General features: G+C 40.3%; 1 protein-coding gene across 2 annotated transcripts; it reads right to left on the bottom strand.

Moving 5' to 3' along the window:
• Window positions 1-1,050: 1,050 nt before the first annotated feature.
• LOC104687618 (serine/threonine-protein phosphatase 4 regulatory subunit 1-like) lies at window positions 1,051-22,842 on the bottom strand. Of its 2 annotated transcripts, XM_019284394.3 has the most exons (20): window positions 22,741-22,842; window positions 22,601-22,645; window positions 17,859-17,991; window positions 17,427-17,533; window positions 16,683-16,825; window positions 16,036-16,182; window positions 14,327-14,434; window positions 13,124-13,189; window positions 12,370-12,528; window positions 11,699-11,892; window positions 10,918-11,351; window positions 9,996-10,228; window positions 9,338-9,430; window positions 8,668-8,853; window positions 8,225-8,386; window positions 7,529-7,629; window positions 6,310-6,430; window positions 5,677-5,811; window positions 4,870-5,011; window positions 1,051-4,163 (listed from the first exon to the last, which is right to left on the bottom strand). In XM_019284394.3, exons 1-20 carry the CDS (start codon window positions 22,745-22,747, stop codon window positions 4,009-4,011), a joined length of 2,871 nt encoding a protein of 956 aa, XP_019139939.3. In that variant the 5' UTR covers window positions 22,748-22,842; the 3' UTR covers window positions 1,051-4,008. The 2 variants fall into 2 exon arrangements, with proteins under 2 accessions (XP_019139939.3, XP_010395118.3); XM_010396816.4 differs by lacking the exon at window positions 22,601-22,645 and having other exon boundaries at window positions 22,741-22,832.
• Window positions 22,843-22,925: the final 83 nt, after the last annotated feature.

Here is a 22,925-nt window from a genome sequence, read left to right as displayed (position 1 = left end):
TGCAGCCATCCGTCATAAGCAATCACCCTCCCTCCTAATCACTCTTCTGAAAAAGCTGTTTCTGTTTTTCCTTACTGCTCCAAGCTCTTGTGCCACAGCAGAGCTGCACTGGCTTGTAGCACATGGAGGCATGGCCTGAGTGCAGGGGACTAAATCACAGCTCCTCTGCCCTCCTCACGAATTTGACAGTGACAAAATTCCTGAATCTTCTCTGGCCTAGAGTTATGTGAATTCCAGGAGTCTCTTTGAAATCCTGTTTTAATATTTCACAATTTATGCACAGAGTATTTTGGCTTTTCTATCAATACATTTCTGCTCAGTAACTCCCAGTTTGAATGCTGATTGTGTTTTGCATAAATTAACTAAATTGCAGCCCTTCTGTTTCATTGGTACTTTTTGTCTGCTTCCCTCAAGAACAATATCAGGGAGATTGCAAGCTGACTACAATTCTCTTTCCTAAGCAAGAGGAAAACATGTAAGAGCCCAATCAGCACCAGTTTCCTGACGTCTGTTGGGCTTTATAAGATGTATTATGCTCTGGCATTTAACAATTTCTGTTCATTTGGTTCACTTTAAGAAGGGAATGTAACAATTGCCACAGTGAGCCTCTGGTGTCTATTGATAAATAATGAAACAGGTGTAACAACAGCTCCTTTCTTTCTCCTTAAAAATTCCCTGAGCTAACAAGTTGTTTATGCAATGCCAAAGCAAGGACAGGTCTCTGCTCCCAAGTTCCAACACTCAGCTTCCATAGGGAGATGTGCAGCAGACTGGATTTCACAGGTACGACAAGACCAACAGTGGTGTGAGGCTGCCACAAGCACAAAACTCTGCTCAGGTGCTGCCTGAGCCTGAAAGGACCCATATCCCCACAGGCAGGGGAAGTTCCAGCAATAGATGGCACATTTTAAAGGCTCTTTTACTACACAGCATGAAGAAGTCCACATTCAGCCCTGGTCTGACAGCCAACAGTGTTTATACCTGGAACATGTTTCATTAACCAAGGAATACACTCACATCTCACCCATGACAAAAATCAGTTACCACAAGTTGGTTTATAAAACAGTCACAGGATTTATTGAGATAAATACAAATAGAAAGTTACATAGATTCTTTATTCTGACAAATGAATGACACTTCCAGAGTGTCCCCACTTAACTGGGCTCTAAACACCACCGTGTACAGACACAGCTGCCCCTGGGGCAGCACCTGACTGCTGCCACGAGCTCATCCCACCAGGGACACCAGCGAGGTTCAAACCTAAGCAACATGACCAACATGCTTTGGATTACAAGTGCTGGATCATTCCCTACAGCACCCCAGCAATATTGCACCAACGACTGTTATTGTCATGTTCCTTAGCTAGAAATGCTGAAAAGTGATATTCTTACTGCTGCTGTGAAAGTGGATGGACTACCTAACTTTGCTCCACCTGGCTTTTTAAATACATATTTTTGCATAATTTAAACAACCCAGAGAACTGCACGTGAACACACTCATTGCATACATTTGTCTAGGACAAGACGTAAAGTGCGGCCTTTAGTCATGCTGAAATCATTTCTAGTTTAAAACTAAACCAAAAAGACAAACTTGCAGAGGGTAAATCTGTATAACAGACCTGCACATTGTCTACAAAACACCCACCCCAGAACTATGCTGACCCCCATTAGGACATGCAACTGTGGAGTTGTAACAGGAGGTTTTAAATGCTCGACTGAAATTGCCTCATTCAAAACTGACCTGAATTTGGGAGCCAGAGAGGTACCAAAATATTGTTAAAAACAAAGAGCTTTGTTCAGCCTTTTAGTGAACTTTATAGCTGGTGGCTTACCCTTTACACACATCCTAGTTAAAAACCCCTACTGAACACTAACCAAACATGCTAAAACCTATGGAAGCCTGTGTTTTCCAGTGGATTATTGCAAGTCAAGGTAACTATCTAAGGTGATCTGACAAACAGCAACCTGGGTTGGGTTAACATTCAAGGTATTTAATTTATATACAGTATATTTCAAACATACTTACATATACACACACTTAAAAAAATCTGTTCAGTGCTGAGAAATTTAATGAACTGATAATAAAAAACAGAAGTGAAACCTTGTCAGAAAGGCCTTAGAAAATCTGAACTGTTAGAAAATATCAGTATAATGCCAGCATTAGAAAAAGATATTAGAACTAGAAAAAATTAACTTGAGGGGTCTTTTTGTTAAGAAATTGTAATCATAAAAATCCTGTACTGAAGAAGCATTTGTTTTAAATTATAAAAAAACCTGTAAAAAATTAAATGTAGAATGTTGCAGAGTTTACACTGTGTGCTGCAATAGCAGTGGTTCTGCCTGCAACTTCCAAAGAGTGTTTTGTGATCTTACAAGAAAACAATTTGTTACAAATACTGTACATATTATAATACATGACTGGTTAACTTATACAAAAGTGAGCCCTCCCAAAATACAGAACCCAGCTGAGGAACCTACTCACTATTGCAGACAAGCCACATCCAAACAAAACTGAAACAGTTATTTCTGTGAAAACCTTTCCCCATGTGAACTACTTACTATGGAACATGAAATAAGGGCAAGTATTGACACAGGTCTGCTCAGGAGAAAGGACTCTGCTCTCAGAAAGAAAGTAACTGTTATCACATTAAACCATTTCTTTAGTATTTAAGCATTAGTTTTTGAGCAGGACAAAGTTTCAATCCACAATTAAAAAAAAAAAAAAAAACCACCAACTTTTTTTCCCAGGACCCACATTATTGCAGATTTGGGTTCCAAGAGAAGACAGGGTCCAGGAGAAGTATAAGCTTTATAATTTTTCTGAGGCTACTCAATTTGACTAACACAATTCTGCTCTTTCTTCCAAGCCCCTGTTCCAATAGACAGGAGAAATCCCACTTCACCTTACATGTCTCATCTGATGTTTGCCCCAGACCGTGCCCTACAACCCACAGAGGTTGCAGAGCAAACTGTGGCACCACCTTTCCCCAGAACACTTCTGAATTGGGGTTTTGCAGAATTTAGAGGTCCTTTGTTTCTTAGGAAAAGCTGTTTGGGGTTTAAACACTGGGCAGGTTAAAAGGTGTTTGTTAAATGAGGTGTGCATGTAAAACAAACAAAGACTTAAGCCTGTAACTCTCTGTAATACCCTTGTACAGCCACAGCTCCTGTTGCAGAACTGAGTCTCTCAACTCAAGTGACCTTTGCTGGGGCAGAATGAGGAATTTTCCGCTTCGGAAATCTCCACTCTACCTGGTCCTGGGAGAGGCAGCAGTAACAAAAACTGACCTGTGAACACCTGTAAGGGTGTAGCTCAGAAATAACAAACTACTAGAAACCTCACAATATACAAAGAATCTTGAGCTCTCTGTGCTTTGAAAAATATCACACATGAAAATGGTCCATGCTTAATTCTAGCAGTGTAACTACTTTAAAAAAATGAAATGCTTTTTGAGCTTTTCCCACTGATACAGAATTAAGTTCTTCATAATATTTTGTTACAATTCTAAACTATTCACATATATACACTTTCTTTTTTTCAAATAAATGCAATAGCTGAAACAGTACAAAGATTATAATAAAAGTGAGGAAAGAATAGCTTCAGGGAAGTTTGCTATAATCAGGTTTTAAGATTTAACAACCTTTTTAAGCTTATAGCAGACTTGTACTAACGGAGATGTTTTGTTAAAAAAAATGAAATATAAATTCCAATTATGCTGAAACACTGAGTGTAGTGTAAGACTTTAGAGACACTACTGAAGTGCAGGTGAGGTCAGAGTTATCATTCCATTTACAAAGGGAAAACCAAAAGGAAGGAATTACTCACAGGACTCAAACACACCGGTAGATGAAACAAGGTTGTGAAACGAAGACCATAACATTTCTCAATACTCCCTTTCCTGCTCAAATAGGTAACAAAACCCACCTTATCTGTCCTTGTTATTCACACTAACAGAAACACAAGGTGAAAAACCATCCTGCTGTTCAGCTTTCACTGCAGAACCACCCCTTAGTTTTGTTTCTCAATGGTGATACTGTCCATGTTACCCTGTTTCAGTTTAACGGTGGCAAAGAAAGACACATCTTGATCTCTGTCAGATTGCAGGGCTAGAATGGTCTCTTCTGCAGCTTCTAGATGAGGATTGCCAACACTTTTAAAATAAGCTGGAATAAGAGGAGAAAAAGGACAATTTTAATCAAATACAAAAGAATAAACCCTAGGGCATAAGTAGTGCAGAAATACAGAGAACGCCAAAACCATCTGGGGCAGCTTATCCAGCTTACAGTCTCCTTACAGAAACTACAGGAAACTAAGGAAGCTGACAGAGACAGAAATATGCTGCTTCTGATCCATCTTGCTAGGTACTGAAATACTTCTAAGATAAACTTTTTGCTGAGCCCTAAATAGAGATGTATCAACGAGCAACAGGAAGCTGCCACTGTACAATGCATTCGAAAACCTTCTCCAGACTTCATTCTGAAAAAAAGATAGGCGATTTCTGTCCTTATTCCTCTGAATAATCAGAGAGCAGCACACAAATTACATTTGAGATACACCCAAATAACCCACGGCTGGATCGCAAACGCGGAGCCGCCTCGGGCGCGGTTCGCGGGGCCGCACTGCCCCCAAGTGGGGCCACTCGGCACCTGCAGGACCGGCCAAGGCAGCTCCAGCCCTTTCGGGATGAGCATCCCATGTTCCAAGGCTGCAAAGCCACTGAGTACTCTCAAATCTGAATTTAAATCCTAAGTTACAGCATATGATTCTGTTTCACAGCCTTGCACCGACTGAGCTACAAGAGCTGTGCTGGCAAAGGAGAGCCAGTGCTCCTGAGATGTTGGATCTTTCCCAGGAAATGAAGGGCCACACCTTTCTCCAGCAACGTCTGCCTGAGAGCCTTGGCGAGCAGGACCCTGACGTTCGGCACAGGATCTGATGCAAGGCTTAGAAGGCTGGGGAGTAAGTGTTCAACAAACTGGTCCACAGGCATGCACTCCTCTTCTACTACAGCCTATGAGACAAACACACAACAGGAGAAGGCAAAATTTATGTTAAAAATATACTCATTGCCATTTCTTTCATTTCTTTCCACCTTATACTTAATTTGGCCTGTTAAAATAGCTCTGAACAAGAACAACCCCCCCCCGTGTCTCACTGTTCTGAAGTTCAGCCAAAGATGCGCCAGAAAGAGCAGATGAATTTCTTTCAAGAATGTTTTAGCTGCTCTCTTCCCTGCCATCACCCTTTCCCCTTTTAACGTTCAACCCTTGCTCCTCACTGCTACCCAAGTAAGCATTTTTGGTTTGGAGGGGGTGAGTGATGGCAATAAAGAGGGAAATAGTTCCTGGCATTCAGCACCCATTGGTGGTTTGAAGAGCTCTTGTGATCCTTTATCCTAGCACAGCCAAGGATTAAACAAATGCATCTCCATTTGGGACTTAATTCTTGGCTTTGCCACTGGGATACCAGAAAGTCCAAGGATCAGCTATGGCAGCTGAAAGCACAGACCCAGACAGAGATACAGCCTGGAGCGGGACAGCTGGATGCCAGCACTGAGACCACACTGACTGACCAAACCAAAAAAGACCAAACAAACTGAGAGTTCAAATTTCAGTTTTGCCCACATTCCTGCAAAGCCCCAAATTTTATACACATACAAACAGAGAATATTCCAACCTGACAAATAAAGGCAAAGGCTTGTCTCCCAACCCACTTGGAGCAGTGGCGAAACCGCACTACGAGCTCATTGATGAAATTTAATCCCAGGGCATTTGCACTGTTTGCATAGAACTTCTGTAGTATTGCTACAACCTGTGAGCCAAAGGAATGGGAAAAGGAGGGGAACAAAAAGAAGAAATGAAATTTCAGCTGTAGCCCTTAGACTTAAAAAAGACATAATTTCATTTGAATTCTACAAGGGACACTGTATTCAGTGTAGTCAGCTGTGCTTGTAGGCTTCATAACAAATTAAATCAGCTTTGAGGAAAGATCAGTAGTTGGTTGTTCTGTGTTTTGCTGTGGGGTTTTTCCCCCCAGAACTAGGGGAAGGTTTTCCAAATCACATATACTGGCTTTCACTCACTTCAACCACATTCACATACAACCACAGAGAAAGATTTCAATATCTGTAACAGTCTGACAACTCAAAATATTTTATAAACTTTCCATTTGACTTTTTTCCATATTGATTCCAGTGTTTATCAAAACATCCCTATTCACCCTACTTGTGTGAAAAAAACAGTGATTTCAGGTACCCTCTCCAGGACCATTTTCCTGCTCTCCTGCCAGGAAGTGAACTAAATCCCCTACCAGTTTGAAGGAGATCCACCGAACTTCTGAAACTTTATCGGAGCACAGAGTTAGTGCAATGTGCCTTAAGTAGTCATAGACATCATTGGGATTGTAGAGCTCCAGGATCAGGATCAGCTGCCTGGAACACAAAGGAAATCATTAACTGTACCAAGTGCAGCATCAGCCTGCTGCCATTCACCAGCTCTTACAGGTAAGGAAGGAGCACCAAAGCACCAGGTTTACTACAGAGCCCTTGAGCACTTTGCTCTTCACTTGTTAGAGGTACAGCTTTAATCCAGCAGGGAGGCCAAGAGAAACTACACATGATCCAAACTACACGTACCAGTGTATCAACATTACCCAAAAGAATAACCAAAGGCTACAAAGAGAAGCATGAGAAGCTTTTATCAACTTCAAAACAATACCCTGTACATTCTTGCAAAGCAAAAACTGAATATTTACCTTGGTGTAGAAATCTACATTTCAGAAAATAATTCCTATCTCAGAACCACACAGAACTCACTCCAGCCACAGAACCAGCAGCCACACAGAACCCAGCCAGTGGCAGCTTCCCACCAGGGCTCAGGGGAGCTGCTGTGTAACTTCTGTACCACTGTGAGTTTGTTGTGCCAAACGACAAAAGCAGAGCAAGTCCTCAACAGCCCAAACACAGCAACACAATAAACACAAAGGTCAGACATGAGCTGCAAACTATGCCACCAAAGGTGCTTCAAATATCAACAGGGCTTGCAGAAAAGGAACTGTGGGATGTTAATCTACCTTTGTTATATAGCCAGTCTTATAGAAGTACCAAAAGAATAAACTTATTTTTTAAGAGCTGGTTTTTCTTTCCTACACATTAAAAAAATTACTTTTCGCATGTGTTTCACTAATTTTTGCAAGGGAGTCTTGAACTAATAAATTCTCACTGAATAGTATCTATCAGATTGTCATGTTTCATTAGCTGCAACTGAACCAGACCTCCATTTTAGTAAAATCACAGACACTTAAGTTTCAGTCACACATTACAATGCAACTTGTGAAAAATAAAAAACCCAAAAAACCCAAACACCCTCAACTCCCCCCAAACAACGCTAACAGCCAGAGGCTTTTTCCTTCCTAAAGGACAGTTGTAAACTTTTAGCTCCTAATCGACATGTGCTAACTTCTGAATGTAATTACTTATTTCCAAGTTAGTTGTACAGGTTAAAAATCAGAAGTTAACAAAATTACATACTCTGCCAGCTCATAACGAAACCTCCAGTTCCTGCTGTTATCAGTCACCACAAATTCTTGCAGCTGGTAAAGATACTCTCGCCTTTTGTCTGCATGAAGTAGCTAAAGAAAAAACATTAATGGTACAAAACTGATAAAACTTCAAACTTGCAGTTCTCTGGTGTGTTACTCTATTCACACTCCATGCATTTTTGTACTTGAAAGCAAGTGACCATTGACAAGGTGCTTCCTTAAAACCGTGCACAATCACCTGAGTGCCTGCACACACACAGGTGACATCCAAAGGACAAGAAGTCATCCCTTTAGCAACACCCAAAGCACCATCTCTGGGCATAAGAGTGAGTAACCAAAAGCTACGGATCTGTGTGGATTCCACAGCAGCCCACCAGGATCTGCCCTCTTCTCTCCCAGCCCCAAACACAAATTGCAAATGGGCCAGCTTTCTCAGTTTACAACAGCTAGCAGCATTTACAACCACATTAACAAAGGGTTTCAACTTTGGTATTTTGTTGGGATATGAGAGAAAAGAGAGGTGAGGCACATTAAAAGAAGGCATAGAGGCACACACATGAAACAGCAGCATTGCAGAAAACTAAACATTAATTAGATGCTGATACATGCACAGCTTGTTCAAAAACTCTTCATACAATGGCGTCAGAAAACATTTTATGCTGAGAATTTCATTACACTTCCCTACCTTCAGAAAGTCATACAGATGTTTGAGGACACCGATACGCACTTCATCCAGGTCTTTCAAGAACCCATTGAAAATTGGCACCAGATCAGCAGCTGTTAACTGATCCCCCAGGATCACAGCCAGCTCGTGGATGGAGAAAGCCAGAGTGCGCCGCACCTTCCACTGCAAACAGGCCAACAAGGGAACTGCATGAGGCACCACAACTAAAACAAGCAAGCTTTTGAACAACCCCTGTGTGAGGATTGAGACAACAGGACAAACAGGACTAGTAGAAAGTGTTAATCATATTAACTATGTCTGATTTAAATCTGTAATTTTATGTTTTTAGTGCATATTTTTTCCCTTGTAAGAAATTACATGATCTTATAACTTCAGTGCAACAAACTGAGCAAACAATCCTCACAATTCTGATTTATGGTTACAAACCCTTTTTTTTTCCTTACCTGTACATCTGAAGCCAGTGTCTCATAGGTGTCCTTGAGGCAGTGCCAGTTCTGCCTGCCCAGAGTCAGGGCCACGCCAGGCAGGCTGTAAGCACAGTGCTTGGCAATCTCAGTGTCAACAGTCTGGGCCCGAGCAGGGTCAGTCATGGACAGGTACTGGTCCAGTAAAGGCTGAGGGATGATGTCCTACAGACAGACACACACTTCAATTTAAAATCAGAAAGAAAATACACTTGCTGTGCTACAGTTCTACCAACCAGCCAGCACCCAAACACACCCCTTGTGTGTGTTACCCTCACCAAGGGTACATGACCCCAATGGTTATTTGTCCTCTCATTAGGACAGAGCAGTCAGCAATGATAAAGCCATAATGACTGTTCAACACCTTCCATCAATCAAGCTGAAAATTCCTTCTTTGCTGATGCCAAATAGCAAATCAGGGACAGAACAGTACAGTCACTGCCTACCTTGGTTGCACAGGTTGCCTCTAAGGCACCAAAAAGGCAACACAATGTTTCTAATTTTCTCATTTAAAATAGGGTTCTCCTTGAATTCTGGAGCATTCCTTCACATTCCACAACTGATCCATTGCAGAAGATACCACTGCATTAAGGGTAAGATGAACTGTAGCCAGTACTCCACTAAATCCATTTGATGCCATTCTAATCACCTGTAATTTTGACTTGTCATCTTCAAATGGTGGATTACTTTCTTGCTCTTTCCTCAAAAATACACTGGTTCCTCTGTGTTGTTCTTCTGAGTCCTGTAAAAGGAGGTACCAGGTAGTGAAATGAGTGAGACTTGGTGCTGTTTGGGATATTTCAAAGCATCACAGTGCAGAACAATGGAGCTCAGATTCAGAACAGCCCTGCACAGGCAGAGCCTTGTTCAGTGTGTTTATGCAAGTACAAAAAGACAACAGTTGTACACTGAGGCAAACAATAGAGACTGTAGCAGCAACAAGGGCAGCAGTAGTTAAGATTTACTTCTAAAGAAAGCAACCTAATTTACCACCACAAACCCAACACTCATACACATTTTGGATGGTTACTTTTAAATAGTTTTTATTCTTGAAATCAAATTATTCAACAGAATTTCATCAGGAAAAAAAACCTACAAGACTACTGCAAAACTTTAACTCCTGGGTCATTTGGGTGCAAACATAAATGATAACCCCTTAAAGGCTTTTCTTTTTTTTGATTAGACTAAGTAGAATATCACAGCTGTGGTCTAGTAATGTTCAAAGGCTTTGGATCAAAAGTGGGTCAGTTATGCCAGGAACTACACAACCCCACACAGTTCAGACATGGAGCACAACCTGTACTTACTGTGCTTTTCAGCACACTGGTGGCTGACTGGTCACTGATGTCATCCTGGGAGGCAGGGGATGAAAGAGTGTCCCCCTGCACCTGGTTGCAGGCAGCATCTGAAACACCTGTTTCATCCAAAATCATTTTGTTCTGAAGATTGTCACCGCTTTCTTCCATTTTTTTGGTCTCACAGTCACCAACAGAATCAAACTGAGCAGCTCTGAGAGCAGCAGACAACACTTGGACCTGAGCTGTATAAAGCAAAAGATGGTTATTTAGTCTCCCTACTGCATTTAAAAGCATTAAACTTGCAATTAACTCATCTGAAAAGATAGAAGGTAGCCCAGTGTGAGCTGCACAGAAATGGTGTATTAGCAAACCCTTGCTCTTGGAAAGAAAAGACCTTTTACCCCCAAGCACTCAAGAGACTTGGTGAAACAAGAAACTGAGCTGACTATGGATGACAAGAGGGATTTAGTCCATGAAAGACAGATCCCACCATCAGGCCAATATCCTTCCAATACTTTCAACAAAGGGCCTGTTTCAGGTGGCTAAGGAGAGAGAACTTGAAATTAGGGCCATTCTCACTCAGCCAAATATTAGATTAATTCAGCTGGTAACATGTAGAATTGTCATTAAACCCCTAGTACCTACAATACTCGAAACCTGTTAAAACTGTCTTTAACAAGCTGTTTTCTCTTTTGTAGTTAGATGAATTTATTTTTCATGCAAACAGAAGCCAGGAACACTTCCCCAGCTGCTCTAGAAATAACTCAGGTCTTATAAAAAAAGCTGTCGCATAACCTTCTACTATAATTTACTCCCCAAGGTAGGCTCATCACCCTATGAATACCAAACCAATTAAAATGCAGTCAAGTGTTTTGTAAAGGCCAGAAAACCAGCTCAGAGAAAATACGATTTTACTGTCACAGAGCCTCACCTTGAACATCTGGATCATCTATGTGCTCCTGTAAGCTTTCAAGAACCTTCTTTATTTCACTGCTAGCAACACAGTTATTGCATGGCACAGAGCAGGCATCATTGTGCTTCTCAGCCTTGAACTGCAGCAACTCCAGGTCCTGACTTATGTCAGGCAGAGGAGGGCGCCAGTACAGGAATGTGTTAAACACGTCCTCGGCAGACGGCAGCCTCGAGCTCATCCCCGGAAAACTGCTCTCCTTTGTAGCTTCAGTGGCACCAGCAGCAGCTTTGCCACCCTGACACAAGTGAGACACTTCTTCTCCAGGGCTGGCACAACAATCTGAACTTTCTTCCCGTAGATCTTTATTTAGGTCCTCAGAGAGCTTTGGATGAACTTCTGCTGAAGTCTCCTCAGTCGATGATTCCGGTTTGATTTCCATTGGTTGTTCTGAGCTGGAAACAGACAAAGATATTGAAAGTAAACTTTAAGTACTCTGTAAGAAGAGGTTTTCAGTGAAATAATTCATAAAAGACAGCAGCAACAAGAGAAGCTTTTCTCTCCAGAAAAACAGAACTTGTGTTACCACTGTGCTTTACTTCACCAGTTTTCCCTTTGCCCTCCCTGTGAAGCCAAAATGAATTTTTCAATAATGTGGTTACACTCAAATGTGTGATCTCACTCTTCAGACCTTTTCTAGAACTGCATTCTCAAGCTGGGATTTTTAGCCTTGACAAGCAACAAAAACCAATTACCTTTTTTTCAACCCTTTCCACTACACCACACCTTTCCCAGGATTTACCTGGACAATGCAGCATTTGCACTGGAAGACATCAAAGTGATATTGTTGCTTGGCTGACAGGAATTGGAATTCCCATCTTGTGCTGGTGGTCGGATACTCAGTGTCCCATCTTCTCGAATGTAAAGACCAGCACTTGAAGGGTTTGCAAATGTAGAAATAAATGGGCCAAGAGACTGAAAAGCAGCCTGACGAACCTGTGGAGGAGTAAGAGCAACAATCAGGCTTCGTGAAACTCTGTGCACAGAGTTGAAAAATAAAAATTTGGTGCCATTTTTTAGTAAGAACCAATTAGTTCTTACCATAACAGCTTCATTTAATACCAAATATAACCAATTACCAAGTAAGTGCCACTTAAGCAGAGGGTGATACACCTAAGCATGTATCTACAACCATTGTACAGAAATCTTTTGGAAGTTATAAATTCAAAGGACATCTCTATCTACTTCAACTCATCTATTTAACACAAGCAACTTTTTTCTCAGAAGAGTATTTACACTTATTAACTGATGAGAGGGAGGAAAAATAAGACACTACTTTATTAGAGGAGATTAGTTTTTTAGCACATTGGGCTCTGATCTCAGCAAATGTACTTCAGAGCATTACTAAACTTGCCCATTATTTGTTCAGGATCTGCCTGGGAGGATGCATCAATTCCAGAGTGAGTTACTCACCCATCTGCAGGTGTCACTGATCAGGCTGATGAACAGTGGAGACAGTTTGCTCCTGCGAACTTCTGGGGACGTGGTGTAAGACACTGCCATAAAACATTCAGCACAAGCCTTCCTCATTCCCCACACACTATCAGAACAGAGCTCAAAGAACTTGGGAATCTGCCAAAAATAAGCCAATCCAAAACTAATTAAAGACTAAACAAAGACTGCAGCAATATCAAAGTATTTGTTTGAAAACTGGAGACAATGACAACTCAAGAGAGAATAAAATAAGTGAAGAACAGAAGAAACAGGGGCAGGTTAAATGTATACACTAATTAAAGGAATTGAAAAAAAAACCATCTCTCGCTTACTCCATTAGGAATGTGTGTATAACTATATGCAATAAGAAAGAATAAAAAGAATTACTAATGGCCTACGAAATCATAATTGAATTGATGATCATTGAATCATGATCTAGTTCAGGGAAAAATAAAAGTGGTAATTCTAAATTGTGTGTGTGTATAAGTATAAATATATGTGCATATATATATCTGCTGTCAATTACATTTTTAAACGTGTTTTGCAAAACAAGAACTTTGCATTTCTCTTAATTTCCAGTTTTGCTGTGTAATTGCAACCAAGGCCTTAGCCAAATCAATTAAAAAATGCATACACACTGATTAATTTATAGAGAGGACAATAAAGGAACTCATTATTAAACTTTCTGAACTGAGAAATACAAGCCTTGCAAATTGATTGGGTTTTTACATACCAGCAGTCTTTCTGTGGCTTCTTGCCCAACTGCATTACAAATGTCACCAAAATTAGCTGCACAAATCTAAGAAATAAAAAAGCATTAATAACATTGTGTCTCTTTCAAGGGCATTAGTTTGATTATCAACTCCACCATGCATTATTTATCCCATGAAACAACTGCACATGTTTTGACTCTTCCAATTTCAGCCCTGTTACTATTACTCATGTAATAGTAACTCATCCAAACAAAGACTCATTGGAGCAAGTGCCCATACACCACATGCCTCTGGAATCAATAGTAATAAAGGTTTCTGCATGAGGAGCATCATCTGCTCCAGTAACCACCAGAAGGGACAGTAAGCCCACACGAAAATTTAAATCACTTTGAGCAGCAGCTGCCAAACCCAAAGCAGGCCAGAACATGATACCAGGGTCAGGACTTAGGTGTACTGACAGCAGTACCCTGGCTCAAGGTGGCTTAAGTGCTTTGCTGAAGCGAAGTTTAATCAAGGTCTCAAGTTCATGCCATTTACAGACTGTTACAGAAGCTCTAATTAAGGCAAAAGGGACATCCCCTCATGCTGGAAAAAGATGTTGGCAAAATCTGAAATCATTCAAGATAGAACTGTGTTAATACACGTTCTAGTCACTCTCTGTGCTTATTTAGAAGGCAATAAAGCAGCTCAATTTCCAGCAAGTGCAGCTTACGTTGCAGACCAAGCTGAAGCTCTGCATGACCCTTAAGTCTACTCAAATATTTTAATACTTCTTATGCTACAAGTTTCCTTTTGTACTCAAACATGAATTAAACTAAGTCTTACACTTCAGGGATTTCTCCTTTCAATAATAACAGATTTTTTTTTTTTAAAGAAAGGATGTCTCAAATGTCTATTACTTTTGAATTTTGAAATCAGATGCTTGAAATTATGCAAGTTGATTCCATCACATAACCAAGCACAGCAGCTTAAAAAAAAAGTTGTGCAAAACTATTAAATGTGCAAGACCAGTTTAACTACTGGACCCAACCCACTGGCCAAGGTCTATTATCTGTTTCTTTACTGAACCACAGAAACTAGAACCATGTCAATAAATCAAAACTTCTCTTCCAGATGCTTTGAAAGTTCATCAGCTAAAGTTATGACTAAATTATGCAGGAAGGCATTTGAACAGCAATGTACAAATTCATTTTTAGGTGGGTTAGAGTTGGACACACACCAACCTTTCGGACTTGAAACAATTTCCCATCACTGCACAGTTCACAGAAACGAGGAAGCAGCATGTGCTCAACTGTTGTTCTGCTCAACATAGAAGCCATTTTACAGATTATCTGAAATTCAGGAAATGAATATGTGTAAGGAGAAGAAAACGATAAAGCTTGTAAGCACAGCCAAATATTCCTCCTAAAAATTACCTCAGAGAGCAAGATAGTGATTACAACCAAATAGATTTAACTGCTACACATTATTTGTATTTTCGTACACCTGTTTTACGTGAAGCACAAATATAGCTTTACTTTAAATCATTCTATACCAGAACATAACATTTCTGCATTTAATTCCTTTTTTGTTTGGTTAAACAGAATTTTCTTAACAGATTTGTTTTCAAGGTGTTTGCAATGTGGCAAACACTGGTATTTTGTATGGGAAGACAAAAGCTCCATTGCCCTAAGCACCTTATAAAAATCACACTCTTTAAGCATATTAGAAATATCCCAAGCTTCAGCACACAAGTAATTGGGCTTTAACAGTTCAGATACTTAAAAACGCGCACAGTCCCAGCTCCTTGAAGGCTCAGATACCACAATAAACTAAAAGTTTGCCATACAACAAGAGACGAAAAAAGGGAGTGCAAGAAAAACTAATCATTTATGTGAGCCAATGTACACTTTACAGGAATGATGCCCTGGAATTTTAGGATTTAACAGTGTATAATTAAAGGAAGTTAGTAACGTGCTCATTAATTCAGCTTTCTCTGGGGAACCATTAATTTCCACTACCAACACAAACCGTGTTTCTGCTGTGAAAATCATGTGCTTTGGGTTGTGTGCTTCCTTTCAACTCCCACTTTCTGGGAGAAGTTGCTGTAATTCTTGTATTTGCAAGAGTAAGAAGCAAGGGGCTCTTATGCACCTTTCTCCTCAACTGCTCTGCCTGCAGCACCAGGGGTTTAATGCCTACACAAACATCATCTGATTAACAGTCCTCATCTTTCTGGTTTTATTTTTCAAAAAATATTGGCGCTTTCTACCTTCACAAAAAATAAGCTTTATTCCCTTCTAGGAATAAATGCTTGTCTTTGTAATAGAATGCTTAAGAACGAAGGAAGAGACCATTCAAGGACTTTCCTACAAATTTTCCAACTCCTAAAAGGCATCTGGTGCTCAGATGTCATCCTGGAAAATTGCCTAAGCAATTCCCAACTCTCAAACAAGGAAGAGGAAAATCTAGCTGGTAAAATATTTTACAGGTCAAGTGTCAGATATCCATGCTGAAATGTAATTACACACCAGCACTTTTCTGTGGAGTCAACTGATTTCTTGAAAGTCACCAGGCAATGTTTTTTTCAAAACACTTCAGAACTGAGATCAGGTCATATTTCTATAACATTACTGTGAAACCTGGTAAGAGCACTCCGGGGAATGTAACAATCCTAACAAGAATTTTAAAAAAGGCTGCCCAGGACCAATTGTATTTTAAAGCTATTCAGCTACTATTTTGACATCATTTAGCATCCTGAAGTATAAAGATGGTCTCTTCTTAAATCTGATATTTTCAAAAATTCAGACTAAAAATCAAAGACTTGTTTTGTTAAAAATCCAAGTATCTTAATGAATAAACACAAAAAGTTTGATTGCTTACTTTATTTAATGTCAGCACTATTCCTGGACCTCATCTTAATCACCACTATAAATTAGTGTTATCAACTTACATTCACAGCTTCCACCTTGTACTCATCATCACTGTCAGGGGCAGAGAGGTCCAGCAGAATTGGACACACCTTATTTTCAATGTCACTCTGAGCCACAAGGTCTTGTTCCAGCAGTATCAGCAGTGCTTCCTGACTTGCCTTTCTAACCTATAAACAAACACAAAACCAGTTTGTCACTATAAAAACAACATTTACAGATACAAGAACCACAAAAAAAACCCCTATTCTTTGAATGGGCACACAGGTACAAGCTAAAAAAAACACAAAGCCAGAAAAAGTCTTAGTTTTATTATCATAAGGAACAAGTAACAAACACTAAAGTTTAACATAATCATTAGATGACATTTCATCACATTCTGAGAATAAGACAAAGACAGGATCTGCAAGTCATGACTCCTGTAACAGACTCTCTCCATGTGCTAGTAGGCAAATGCTGATGTTTCCCAGTTTTTGTGAAGGGAAGTATTAAAAAAAAAAAAATCAGGTCTCCCTAGTACGGTGTGCTGAAACCAATAAACACAGAGCACTGTGTACAAGCCAGATATCAACCAACATGGAATTTCCTCTTATTTCTTTCTCATGCCTTAAATTCACTGGACCACACAGAATTTTCCAAGGATTCAACTCCTGTTGTCTGTTTTTCCTACCTGATTATTAACATCTGTGAGGTACCTCACAACTATGGGCATAAGGTATTCAAAAAATGCTGTTGGGAATTTCGGTCGACTTTCTTGTAGAAAAATGGCAATAGGAGGTATCTGTTCCATCAGCTCTGTACGAACAGTTGGCTCTGGAAATAAAAGTCAAACCTGCATTAGTAAACATGAAATGAAGATCAGGTACCTTAAGAAAAAAAGCGGCATTTTTCTTAAATGTTTTCACAACAGAGGAAAATTTAAATAATCAAAACATAAAAATAGCATCACTGAGATTGCCTGTTCTTAAAGGAAAGCTGAATAAAACAGAATAGCCTTACATACATCATTGCAGTTCAGAGAGTTGGGATCAGTTCCCAAATCAATCCTATAAAATGAGATCACAAGCTTGAAAATTCAGTCACCATGAATGTATGCATGAGAACTATTAAAACACACAACTGCTCTGTGCCACTTACACCAGATATAAAAAATCAAATTTAACAAATTTCTTGAAAAATATTGCTTCAGGCCCTATACCAAGAAAGGACCTTTCATTTAACATTTACCATACAAAATGCTTTAAAAACAGAGACAAAAATGAATCTGTTTTCATTGACAGATCTTCCTGCTATGATTCAACTTCCTTGGTTCACTCATTGTCTTCTCAAAATCGGAAGTCAGTACTTCCTATGTTGCAATTTACATAAAATAACTTACACAAATTAAAAAACAAACAAAAGCAAACTTTCAAACCTGCATCTTCAGAGAGCCTGACCACTATTTCCATTACAGTCAGAAAGCCTTCTTCATTGTTACTGAAATCTCGAAAGACGTCCAGAAGACCCCTGGCAATAATTTGCCTGTGAACAAATAATTGCTTTAATATCCAGCCAATGACACAGAGATGGGATGCATGGGGAACTTATCAAATGTATATGGCACCATAAAAGAGATCAAGCTCTTCTCTGAACATTCTACATACCAACAGAACAAAGATGGAACCCAGAGATCTTATTTAGATAAACAAGAATGCAAATCTCTTTTCATGGAAGTGTTTTACAAGTTATTCAAATAGAAATAACATCAGGCATGTCTTTGGGAGAATAATGACAGACACAGTGACATCTTAACATCCACAGTGCACTCAGACTCAGGTACCACCAAGTGTGCCAGTTGTGCCCTTACCTGTTATATACATTATCACTGAAGGCATATTTCTCTAGACGAGCCAGTGGAGTTAAGTTATCCTGTCCAGGAATATCCAAGAATGCTGTTATCCTCATGCTACCACAGTCTTGTCCATAATCTTCAATGCCAACTTGAAAGATATGAAAAGTAACCAAGAAAAAAAAAAAAAATAAATCCAAGAGTCAGCAAGAGATGTTACAATGTAAAATACAAGAAAGCAGTAACTATTTCTTTAAAAGAAACGTAATTGCACTTCACTGAAAACAGCTTACAAAATCATCTTAAATTGTATCTAATGAAGTTCAGTACAACACTTCATACAGACTTGTAAATTCAAGCTTTAAAATTTAACTCAACTGTCAAAATCCTTGGCTTTAAACACACTTTACTTTGCCCTTTCAGTGGAGGATCCACATGCACTGAGTTAAGAGGGCTCAGCTGACACAACTCCACATCACAAACTGACCCACACATTTAAAAGGAAAGTAAGTCCCATTAGAAGAAACAGGAATTTTAAAAATCATAGCAAATTTCAAACTGTATTGCTTTACAACAGCAAATTCTTATGTCTGTTTCAAAGTTCCCAAGGTACATTTTTCTCACTGTAGTTACTGGGTCCCACATACTTAAACAGGTAACTTCGGGAAAAACTTCAACTTCACCGTACTTGTGAACATGCTGGGAGCTCCCCACTGCACACCTATCAACTCTGGACTTTTCTGTGTGAACCTACTCTTCTATGAATCTTTTTTGTATTTACAGCTCCAGATTTTTACCCAAATATTACCACACCAACTGTTACAATTTGCCTCACCAAGTCTAACAGTCACCATTACAGACCACAGGCAGGAGGTACGACTGTGAAAAGGAAAAGGAATGGGATCATTTTGTTGCCAGCTTATTTTAATCCTTTATTCTTACAACCAAGTGAAATAACGTGCCTGCAACACATAAATCTTTCACATAAACACTCTTATTTAAGCACTGAATATAGGAACTCCACAGAAGTAGTTGCACTGGAGTAGTTAATATTGCTGCTCTGGGTTTACAACTGTCCCAAGCACTCCTAGAGCCAGGCACACTTCTTTCACACAAAGAGCAACTGGGATCATACTCAAGTAAAGGCAAATTCTGCCAACACAGCTTCTCACATGCAAGATGTATCTCACAAACCAGCACATGCACTGACAGTGACAATCACTGAAGACAACAAGCCACTTCTTTGGCCTAAACTCCATTAATACCTGTTATAAATCACTTCATATGTTAAAAAAACCCTCTGTTACTGAGAGGTACCCAGCCCTAGGTTTTTCCCAACATTTTCTATGTAAAACTCTGCTTTCCAATTATTCAGCACAAGTCAAAACACTCTCAGAAATACAGCTCAGAAAAAGAAGAAATCATCTGAACATACGTGAAGAAAAATGCTATACCTGGGTCTTCAGGGGGAAAAAAAAAAAAAGCATATTGGTTTAAGGTCTCCAGGAGACCCAGGTGAGTTAAAATACTGCAGCAATTCCAAATTCTGCTGTTCTGGCAGACAACGTGCTCAACAAGCTCAATAGATTTCAAACAAAATAGAACTGTGGGATTAGATTAAATGTTGACATATCAAATGTACACAGATACTAAAAGTGAACTCACAGCTACACAATAGGAAACAGATGCTAATTATTCCTGGCTTTTTTGAATGATGACAAATTGCACTGACACCCTTATTTCCAGTCCACTGGTCATTATTATTTCTCATGGCTGCTCCTTACAGAAGGGTCTGTTGGGTTCGAAACATTTATCTGCACAAATGTAAACAATTTACAGTGCGCAGGTCTGTCTGGGATCGATCTGCTCCAGGACTTAGCCCCAGTCAAAGCATCTGAAGAGAAAACACCCAGATTTGCCGCTTCAGAAGAAACTTGCTGTATCCCTGATAGCTCAGGGGAAGTTACACAGTGTCCGTGGGATTGCAGATTTCCCTTCTGAGGCTGCAACAAACTCTCCATATCCAAACTCTGGCCATCCTTCTATCTATGCAATTATAGCATATATATTTGAAATTCCACACAGACCAGACACTCACTAGCTGATTTTTGAGGCTAGTCACCTGTTACACAAAGAAAGACTGATTAGAATCAATATACTTGTCATTAACTTTACCTAGTTCCCACCTGTCCCCAATTAGAAACATTCTAACCATTAAAGCTCTTAGTTAGCTTCAAATATTCCAGAATTGCTACCAATTCAAATGACAACAAAATAAATCCCAGTTCTAACTTTGACTACAATACCACACCTGGGACTAATTTTGTAAACATGATGTACATGTTTAATTTTACAACATGGAGTAGCTCTATTATTCATTTAAAGTACTTAAGCACACACCAGTGCTTCCAACAGCAGAGAGAAAACAGAGCACTACTACTTATGCTCAGGATTGAGAGTTAAATACCTGAAATTTTTTCCACACACTCTCACTACACATAAGTAAGGAATAATCATGGCAGAATCCATTTTGTCTTCTCTCAAAAATTTTAGTTTTCTTTTTTCATAAAATAAGACACAGTTGGTACTCACAAGTTTCAGAATACACCAAGTACTATGAAGTAAATCCCAAATATTGAACTAGTATTTCTTATTTAATGTTCTTTCACAGGTACATCTAATATTCAGTATTTTACCCTCTAACTAGATCAAACTAGTAAGCTTGGAAATCTGTTCACCTACAATCAGAAATAAATGTGACAGTATTCACAGCTGAACTCGAGTTCACTGCACTCAAAAGCTGCTCAGAGGTGTAAAAAACTCAGGGTCACAGGACCTGGCAGAGCAATTCAATGTCATCACCCAGTGTCACCATCCACATTTCACAGCACAGACCAGTAAATACCAGCACCAAGCACAACGATTTAATGAGCTCAAGGAGGTCATTTTTCCTCCTGGTGTTTGACAATGAAAAACAAATTCTTTAGATACTTTCTTATTAATTACACAAAGGGCATAAATAAGCTAATTATTTCTTCCAGATGGCCCATTTTCTCATCTTATGAAAAACAAGTTTTAAGCTTCACTTGAATTTAGATAGACTTTACGACAGCTTTTTTCCCACATTCAGAATACGCCCCTAAACTCCCTGTTTCAACACAATTGATCTTCAGTGCATGACACTATTTCACCAATTTAATTCACCAAGAAAGAATCCAGTCCCAGTGATTTATTTCACTGAGGCTTTCCTAAAATACATCCTGAACTCCTTGCTAGCCTAGTAACTGGATTAGCACAACAGTATCTCAGTCACAGGACACCTGAACTCTGCTACAACAGAGAGCTTTTGATATCATAATTCTAAAGGTATAGTCAAATTAATGACCATAATCAATATTTTTAAATCACAGAATTAGATTTTAATAAAGCTCTAAAAGGTACATTTATTAACATGCTCATCCTGAAACTGATAATTTCTTTTATGAACTACCACTTATGGCAAAACTGTCTTTATCTGGACATTTTTACTTACTAGAGTTTTGTCTTACAAGCATCAAACTTCTTAATCAACTTAGCAACAATCTGTTACAGTCTAAATAGAACAGCCAAGGCGTGAACACTAATGGAAAACAAACACTTCCAGGGATGGTCAATCCCTGGTCAAGGCCAAAACCCGTAAGAAAACTACTACAAAATTTGCATTTATTTCTGCTTCTCACACTTTACATGCTGCTACCTACTAGGGAAAAGCAGAAACCTCAAAGTCTGAGAGCAACAACTAATAGAATTCCACAGAACCAGCTCCTCCCACAGAGGCAATGTCCCCGCACATCTTCCCAACTTTAGATCCCACTTGTATTCCAACATTTCCTCTGGTTTTCCTGGAGGCCACCTTTCTCCTAAATCAGCTTTCTCATGCTCAGCTGGGAAGGTGAGTGGGATGGGTCCACCTGTTTCACATTTCCCAGCGGTATTAAATAATAAAGGTCTTGCGAGAAACTTTATTTTTTTTCTCACAAGAAACGAATGAAAGTATCAGTTTTCTTTTTTAATAGAAAGGTCAAGCCAGCATCCAACGTGCTAATGAAACCACCCCACAGAGAGAGAGCTGCTTTCTAAGACCATAAGAAGTTTGTATCGCTGTCACTCAAAGCTTTATCTCCTGAAGTCAGAGAGCTTACCAGGCTGGTTCAGGTCTGACAGGTGTCCAGATCTTCCAGAACACAGCCCTGGACTACAGCGGCATGTGATGGAACTCTGTCCCTGCTCTGGGACCCAGGGCAAGGTACTCAACCCAAACCCACCAGTTTGTGCAATCCAACCGGAGCACACACGGCGAATTTCCCTTTATCCCGAAGCGCACTCGCAGCATATCCCCAGGATACAGGAGCAGCGGAACACGCCCTCACATCCTCTAGAGCTTTGGAAAGTCTCACCGCGACTGAGCAATCCCTGGGCTAATTATCCTAATTCCCACCGACAAGGGAAGAGGAGCGGGGCTGATCCCCTTGTCCCCCCGTGCACCTTTCCTAGGCAGGGGCGCTGCTGGAGCTGCTATTTACACCGAGCCCAGTGGCCACTAGAACCAGCGGGGATGGTCCCTACACACTGGGAACCTTCACCTTCCAGAACTGCCTCAAAATCCTCCCCTCGCTCTCACCGGGGTGAAAATGCGGAGAGGGAAAGAGGGCAACAGGACGACCCCGGAGTAAGAGCGAGGGCCTGAACAGGGAGCGGAAAAATAAAAAACAGTTACTCACAATCATCTAAGTCATCCTGCAAATCCACAAAATACAATGGGATCCCTACAAACAAAAAACAGAAGAAAGACACCAGGGGGTTGGTTTCAGAGGGACGGCGGCAGCCCCAGCTGAGCCGCCCGCCCGCCGGCCCCACTTACCGGCCATCTTGGAATGGACATGGGCGAGGAGGAGGAGCGGGAGGGCACAGGGAGGAGCCGCGGGTGCTTCCTGCCGCCGGGTCAGCCCCGAAACGCCACCGGGTGAAGGAGCAGTGGCTGCCGGGGTCGAGCGGTCCCTCAGCACCCGAGGGGGACAACAGCGAGCGGGGGGCGCGGGCGGGGAT

The sequence above is a fragment of the Corvus cornix genome, chromosome 20 (genome assembly GCF_000738735.6).
Source record: "Corvus cornix cornix isolate S_Up_H32 chromosome 20, ASM73873v5, whole genome shotgun sequence".
Taxonomy (NCBI): Eukaryota; Metazoa; Chordata; class Aves; order Passeriformes; family Corvidae; genus Corvus; species Corvus cornix.
Note: the sequence above shows the minus strand (reverse complement) of the source record. Positions and strands in the feature narration are given on the sequence as shown.

What these genes read in the sequence shown, in the direction of transcription:
- LOC104687618 (XM_019284394.3), bottom strand. An exon ending in AGATGATCCAGATGTTCAAG is followed by an intron (nt 10,229 to 10,917) that starts GTGAGGCTCTGT and finishes TGCTTTATACAG; the next exon opens with CTCAGGTCCAAGTGTTGTCT. An exon ending in GCAGACGTTGCTGGAGAAAG is followed by an intron (nt 4,164 to 4,869) that starts GTGTGGCCCTTC and finishes CTCTTATTCCAG; the next exon opens with CTTATTTTAAAAGTGTTGGC.